The sequence below is a fragment of the Alligator sinensis genome, unplaced genomic scaffold, assembly GCF_000455745.1.
Source record: "Alligator sinensis unplaced genomic scaffold, ASM45574v1 scaffold354_1, whole genome shotgun sequence".
Lineage (NCBI taxonomy): Eukaryota > Metazoa > Chordata > Crocodylia > Alligatoridae > Alligator > Alligator sinensis.
Window position 1 is genome coordinate 1,164,245 of NW_005842200.1, and position 8,144 is coordinate 1,172,388.

An 8,144-nucleotide genomic window follows, 5' to 3' on the forward strand; every position below is an offset into this window, starting at 1 on the left:
ATCTGCTCTATCTGTACTCCATGCTGTTAACTTGCTTAGACAGTTAAGTATAAACAGAATTGACTTGTTTTGCAAAATTGTGTAGTGTATATAGGCAAATTACTGCATATACCTAGAGGCCCATTGGCAATCAGCTCTTGCAGCACATATTTTGTAGCAGTGGGAACTATATTAGCAACTGTATGTTGAAATCAGGCTATAGTAATAAATACTGTCCTTCTAGTCTCAGCTAGAATTGAGGTTCCTTCTATATTTTGCGTCTTGGTGGTTAAAATATTTACCAGTTTCAAGAATGATACAAATACAATGATAATATTAGGTTACAGTTAACAAATTAAAGAAAGAATTGATTGCATACAGTGAAATGGGATTTTCAGTATGTGATTAGGTATTGGGTTCAGAGAGAGCCTGACATCCACATAACACTAAATGACTTTTAAAGCTGGAAATTTTCAGTGTAAATAATATATGACATCTGTAATATTCCCCAATATTACGTAGACTTTGTGACTGGTGATTGCTTTTCATGGCCTTCTGCATACTCTCTCGGGCCCTTGCCTATTTGTTTTAAAGCAGTTCACCCAGAACACTACTCTTTCAACTTGCCCTGTTGCTTTTTAATCCAGAGTATTGTTAACCTTTTCAATCTGAGCTTAAGCAGAGAGTGAGCAGCCTGAAGAGTTCATTTGTGTGTTTGAGAGGCTTGTTCTAACATCTGTAATCCTTTGTTCCTTGCAAACGGGTTTTGCATTTTTCTATTTTATTGCAGCTAAGAGCTGGGTGGAATCTATTTTTCATAGGTGCTGTCAATCAATCTCTCCTATATCAGTCGCCAAGACTTGCTGCTAGGTCAGCACAAAGGTCTGCTACCCTCAGGCATGGAGCTGTGAACACACCTAGCATTTGCAAGAGAACCTCTTTGGGATTTTATTTCTTGTCTCTCCTTCTCTTTGGCTTCACCAAACCCCAAGGTTCTTTCTTAAATGATCTGGTGCAGTTGCATTTCTTTTCTAAAATATTCCTTTTCCTATAGAATTCCATTTGAAAGTCCTCCTGGAACCTTCCAGGACTATTCATATTTCATGCACTGAATCTTCATATCAATTTAATGTTTATATTACAGTAGTACCCAGCAAGCTTTAATTGGGTACAGGCTCGTGTTGGGAGCTATTCAGACATGTGAATGAGGCCCATGCCCTTGGAATTTAGTGGACAGTCACAAGGGTTAGAGGCCCCCTCTTAAGCATTGATTCTTATGGCTTGGGATTTGAACATAAATGTTGTGTTGCCATTTGAATTGCTCTGAAGGTAGGAAGGGTCTGGCCTTACTGGTATATAGTGTAGCGTCTTGTTTATTTGTGAACATTTGCTAGATGAATTCTGTAACAGTGTTTAACTTGATTTGTTTACAAAATTTCACCTTTTTTCCTTTTAAAGCCACAAGGTCGACAAGGAGATGATGCCTCAATTGCAGCTGCTTAACTGAAGACATGGACATATGCACTTAAATAGGACGTTGCACAGAATGTATAAAACTGCTTTTTGAAACCATAGCTTTGATCAAACTGTATACAAATTACAACTTTATTTTTAAATTACAATTATAACTATCAGTGGAACTAATGTTTAAAACATTTAGTCTTTCATGGACTTCCTCTAATGAATAAATATATGGAAAGAGTCAGTGCTCTATTTAACAAGAACCTTCTTTCTTTTGAAGTTAACTTTTATGAATGTCAAACGCTCTTTAAAGTGTTATTTAATATCACTGTAAAATGTCTTGAGAATGCAAATGAGAAGTGCAAGTTCATGTGACCAAAAAAAAGAGAGAAGAAACAGCGTTTTCTTCACTAATGATGGCTCAAGGTGCAATGTCCATGCTATTTGTTGGGAATTACAGCATTAAAAGTAGTGATTTATTACTGAAGCTTATTTTGTGCCATTTAAAACTGGAGGGCACAACCGGGTATTCAGTAAGCTGGACTATCAGTTCTACCATGATTTAACTACTACAGGCAAATCTCTTGGCGTTGGGTGGCTTGCTTATGGCTTAAGCAGAATTACTAATTTAAAAGGCACTGTTTCTACCAGGTAAGCCACAGTTCATAATTTTTACTCTGCAGTGATCAGTAAAATGTGAGGCTTCTATGAATAGCCTCATTTAATTACAGCTGGATAGTCCAGCTCTAACCTGATATGGTCTGAGTTCCTTAAAATGCACAGCTTCCAGGTTAGAGATATTTTGACAGTTCCTGCTAGATGAGTGCAGAGCTAGACATTCGGGTGTTGTACAGCTTAAAATGAACTGGTATTTAAAATATTCACAGTAAATCATGTAAATAAAAATGGCATTGTGAAAATTTCCATTAACTTTCTAAATAATTAAACAACTAAATTTTGATCTCCTGGAAAATCTTATTTATTGTATAAGTGAAATCCTATTAAACTATTTGCTGTAACTGAAATATTTCTGAAACAGAAATGAATGTGTCTTAATTCTGTTGATCTGTGCGGTGTTTAATGGCTGTGTGTGGTCCATTGGTTTGGCAGATAGATATTCTGAGCTTGATGTTTTTCTTCGTCGTTTAAAAAAAAAATATATATATATATATTTCTGCCAGTGCCTGGAATACTTGGGCAAAAACTACAGCGAAGCCAGTAAGTGGCTTGGGTTTTGTTCTTGTTTTATTTTTTGTACGTCTCTCTGAAAGACCTGGGGAGTCTAGTCCCAAGTACAGGTCAGTCCCATCATACGCGCATTTAACTTGCGCGAATTCAACTATACGTGGGGTGGGAGGGGGGGCGGGGCTTGAGTTTGCACGCGTGCCCGGAGCTGTGTGGCCGGCAGCAGTGGCAGCATGGTGGTGGCTGGGCAGCACGCAGCCATCCCCACCACCACCCCGCGCTGCGCCGCTGCCGGCAGCCGCACAGCTCCATGGCGGCAGCGGGAGGTTTGGGAGGCAGAGGCAGTCACCGCTGGCATGGTAATACGCGATTTCCCTATATGTGATTTTCGCCTTACGCGCTGACTTTAGAACGTAACCCCTGCATAAGATGCGACTGACCTGTAGCTGCTTTATAATCTCAGTTGGAGGTTTTCAACCACCCATTACTTACAGCTGAATATGGTCTTCCTGTGGGTGCCCATGCAGCAGTATTGGAGGGAAGTTTAAGTATTGGGATGAAAAAAAACAAGCTGAAAAGCCTATATTTCTTTTACCTGTCCTCAGCTATGTTTTCTCCTCTGTCAGATTGTGTTAAGACACCTGCTCAGATGACTGGCCTCGTCCCTTGCTTCCAGAAGTGAAAAGATCAGCATGTTTATTCAAACAGTTTTAAAATCTATTTATGCCCACAGATGCTTGTTTTTGGTTTTCAGCAAAACATTTTGTTTAAATACTTTCAGTATAAGATGCTAAGTTTGGCAGCTTGCTGCTGCTACTTTTAAAAAAAAAAAAATCTATACAGATGTAAAATGGAAAGCTCTCTCTCTCCCAGGACTCCTCCTTTTGAAAAGACTGTGTGCACACATGCACTCCCCCCTCCCATGTACCACATTCAATTCAAACAGAATAAAATGTTTCTAATGAAACGGTTTTTTTTTCCCCTAGTAATTGTAAGATATATTTTATGTAAAATAAGTGAGGTACAATTGTAGTAACAATCTATTGAAGAACAAGGGTAAAACTTACCACAGACATTTGCACTGTTTTACTTCTACTAATTTACCAACCAGAAATTTAAACTTGCGTCAGTTAGAAAAGCTATCCAAGAACTTTAAGTACTTTTGCCATGGGTTGTATCTTTATTCTGTTCCTCACTTTCCACCTTTTTTAAATGACATGCTTGCAGCTCAAGAAGTGGGCATACTGGCCAGCAGGAACGGCCCCAGTTGGATTGCAAGGGTGGGGGGTTGTCTGTGCTCCCGGTCAGTTCTTCCTGCCACCTGCAGGGATTTCTCCCCCTCCCCCCTTACACACATCCTTATGGCTATGTAAGTGGAGGAGGTAGGGTGATTGGGGGTGGATCTCCACTGGAGGCTCATAGAAAGCCCTTTCACTTTTTCCATGTGAGCAAGAGTGTGGTGGTTGTCTGCAATCTGGGAACTTTAATGGGTATGTGAAAATCAGCAGTCCATTAAAGTACCAGGAAACTTAAAAGGCTTCCAGGCACCCCAAGATGAGCTCCAGCTGGCTTTCTGGGCTGCTTGGGAACTGAACTCGCAAGCCTGTCAGTGAGCACATTCAGCTCACTGACAGGCTCCCCTTGGTGTGGGGCCCTCCTTTTTGCCCCTGGAGTGGAGAGCATTCCTTTATGTATCAGCCAGGCTGCTTTGAACATCTGGCTGCCCATAGCACTTTATTTTTTGTTTGTAAATTTTGTACCAAGTTGGTAGCACTACAACAATGACATCTGAAGGTAGCCCTAGAGAATCATCTTTTCTTTCTTTTTCCCTCCTGAGAATACCTACAAATCTCTTCAACCTCATCATCTCAGCACAGTAAGTTTTCACTGAATGTTGGAAGATGAATGGGTGAGCAAGCAACATAGCATTTATGAGCAAAAAACATAGTCCAGTAGCTTTCAAACATTTAGGTTCAAGGCACCCGTTAGAAAATGCAGCTCTTAGCTTGCACTCACTTTTTATAACCCAAAAAGCCGGGAGCGCTCTTGTTTTCGTACTAAGCACGAGAGATATCTGTTGGCAAACAGTGCCCGTATTGATTAGAGTGGGTTGGGCCTTGGGGAAATAAATTAAAAACAGTTGCTAGCAATACTTCTAAATGTTGCCCATTTTTCATTATGTCATGCTCTTCATTTCTATAAAGCAAACATGATTAAAAATGCAAATTTATGTATTTGGACGTGGAGATGGAAAAATGCATAAGATAGGACTGCATAAGGTGTAATTTTCTTCCTGGTGCAATGCATGTCCTGTATAATCCAAAATTTTCCCCTTTCTCATGTGTGGGCTTGATTGATAATTCAACCTAAAACCTCAGCCTGAACTTTCTACCTAGGGCTTAATTTTCCTTAGGTTCTTTATGCAGGTCTTTAATATCCTATGCTTAGAGATTCCAACTCCTTTCTATACCTTTGGTGCTAACAATTATTACCTGACAGTGTGATTTAGTAGTGACAGCAGACTACATTGTACCTTCATGCTATGTTCAAACACCTGACATCAAAATAAATCTGATCAGGACCCTGCATTCCATGTAGGGCTCCGGTGCAGTGGTGCTAATGGTTTTGGCCCTGCAGGCCAGATAAATAGTGTATGGCTCATCTGTGGGCCAGATTGGGTCCTGCACTGCCCCTTTGTGATAGAATCAGTCTCAGGGGCCCCATGCTGCTTCTGCTGAGTTGGAATTAGGCTTTGGGACCCTATGCTACCCCCATCCAGTTCTCGCACACCAGGATTGGGTCCCACACCACACTGCATGCCTGATCTTGGTATACAGGGCCATGGCTCACAGGGCTCTACAGATCTGGAGAACCCTGTAGTCCAGATAACAGTGCCATGGGCTGAGGGGTTAAGCACCCCTGCTTCAGTATTTGCCAGTTCTTTATGTATGACTGAACATCTTTCAGTATTGTTTGGGTTCACTGTTTGGGTAGTTAGTGATGCACTGAGGTCAAATTCAATGGGCCAAACAAATCCAAATGAGTTTTAACAAATAAAGCCAGAAGTGTTGTAATGATCAATAGGTGCTTAGAATAAGTAGCACTTACTGCTAGAAAACATGTGTCACTCTATATATTTCTTGCTGTATAGAAGGTTTTTCTAAATATATGATAAATCCTATCTGATTTCCCTATGGGCAGATCTACAACTTTGAAAATGAGGGTAGGGATGGTATAGTGTATTATCACATATAACACAATATATATTTTTCTCCAGTTAAAAAGAAACTAGAAGCTTTACTAATATATTAGGGCCCAGGGTTATATTATTCAGTTTGAAACATAATGCACATTCCAATAAAGTTATATTTATTTATGTGTAATTTGCTATATCATCTATTATGTATAAAAAGCACAACATACTAGGCAAAAATGATCAAAAGATGTTTCATTAGTCTTGCAGTCATTAAAATTAAATATACACATCTTTTTCAGATTCATAAAACAAAACTAGCCTTCTTGAGCATCTTGACAGTGCATCCAATGCTTCACTAAAAGTTACGTAGACAAGGTTCCTTGGGTGAATTTGATATCTTTTATTAGACCAACCCAAATAGTTGGAGAATAGTTTATTAAGCAAGCTTTTGAGTTCAAAAACCCTTTGTCAGGCTAAAAGTTATGTTCACTTGAGTTAATGTTTCTAGCTAGAGTTAAAAACAGTTGGTGTGTGACAGGGTGGCAGAAACGCCCTGTCATGAAAACGCAAGGGAAAACAAAGAAACTTACCAGGGGAGAACCTGGACAAAAGGTGAACTGCGGCAAGCCTGGGCAGGAAGGATGCCACGCCCTGGTTTATCGAGGGAAATGGCTGAGGCCATGGCAGATCAAAGGTTCTGGTTCAATCCTGGAGCAGGGAGAGAGATGCGACCAGGGAGAAGAAAAGAGCTGCGCTGAAGACCCAGAGAGGGAACAGCTGGGAAGGCAGCGACTCGCATGCTGCCACAGCAAACACAGCTGGTCCGGGAGGGAAATTTAAAGGGATGCCAAGAGTGCAGTCATTGGTCCCGGGAAGAAAAGAGGTGAGAAGATGTGGTGAAAGGAGAGACAGTGCGAGGAGGGATCAATTCTGGGGCTCGGAGGAGTGTCCTGGCATCTAACTTACTTGGTGAGAGCCAGCGACAAGACAGGAGATTTCCCCGTTTGGTGTGTTCAGTCCTGGGAGGGGGATGAGGATAACCTCTTCAGGAACCTAAAGAAGCAAGGAGACGGGTACAGATAACACTCCGGAGAGAGAGAAGTCTGGATGACCCTGAAGGTTAAGGGTGGGATTTGAACCGGGAACGGCTGTTTTGGGACCCGTGTGAGGAAGAATGGGGCAAGCAACCGAGATGAGAGGGATACCCTCAATAGGAAGTCCATAAGAATTTTGATAGATTAAGAACATGTCTAGAACATCGGGTATGATTATGGCAGGGTATGGGGATGGTGGAGCCCTGCAAAGAGGAGCTGACCTCATGAGCCTATAACAGATCCTTTCTCTCTCAAGAAAAGTGTCTTGGCACCTCTCTAACATAAAGATGTGGCAGGTGAGTTTCTAGGGACAGGACACATCCCATTCCAGCAGAAGGAGACAACTTGACTCCAAGCGGCGTGTCACTGACCTCTCACACTGCAGGGCTGTGAAATAGGAGATATATTACCAGGAGCTGCTAGCAGACAGTGGACTGATAGAAGGAAGTCTAGCTTGATTAGTGGAGTATCAGGACCCATTAAAAAGGATTGAGGTTTGTTAACACCTATGGAATGAAGAGTTTAGAAGGAACCTGGTAGCTTTAAATGAACCATGAAGTCAATTGACTCCCTCACTATAGCCTGAATAGAAAGGTTGCTGCTACTGTCAGGCAGTTGACTTAAAACTTTGTGTGGAGCAGGAATTCAAGTGGGTTCAACTACACCACTGTACCTCTTCCCTCTCCCCTTCCCCCTCTCCCGTGTCCCCCCAATCACTGCATCTTGCCCTCGATTTCCCTATATAGAGCTCAGAATATAGTAATTTTTACAGAGAAAATAACTATCAATATAGTTAAGCATTTAGCTGTTGGAGGCCCAAAGAGGGTGTCTGCAGATAAGGGCTGCTGTCTTCCAAAATGTTACAAATGACCCACTGGGACTAATTAGCAGTGCTGAGTTTAGTTAATCTCAATCCAGCATTTTAAAAGTGCAGTTTATAAACTGTAGTGTCCCAATTATATATGTTACAATAGTGGGTTACTTTCTCAGCAAGAGTTTATGATACTGAATAAGAAAAAAATGTCTTGAAGGATTCAGTTACTAGGATTATTCCAAGTATGTGCCCATTCTTGATTTAGCAGAATTTTTCAGTCAAAATAAAGCTGCAGAATTCTATGGTAGTTATGGGCTGTTTCAATCTTGCAACTATAAACATGTCAAATAGACACTATTTAAAATCAGGTTGCAAAACTCATTCTACTGGATCAGACACTTGGGTTCAATTTCAT

The 8,144-nt window shown here is 41.0% G+C and overlaps 1 protein-coding gene across 5 annotated transcripts in view; it reads left to right on the forward strand.

Annotated features, from left to right (window-relative positions):
* TRAPPC11 (trafficking protein particle complex 11) overlaps window positions 1-2,497 on the forward strand; it is a 42,117-nt gene extending 39,620 nt beyond the window's left edge. For all 5 annotated transcript variants that reach the window (XM_006026601.3, XM_006026599.3, XM_014521291.2 and 2 more), the window contains exon 30: window positions 1,438-2,497. In XM_006026601.3, the coding sequence (XP_006026663.1) occupies window positions 1,438-1,482 (45 nt within the window). In that variant the 3' untranslated portion in view covers window positions 1,483-2,497. The remainder of the gene's footprint in view (window positions 1-1,437) is intronic.
* Window positions 2,498-8,144: the final 5,647 nt, after the last annotated feature.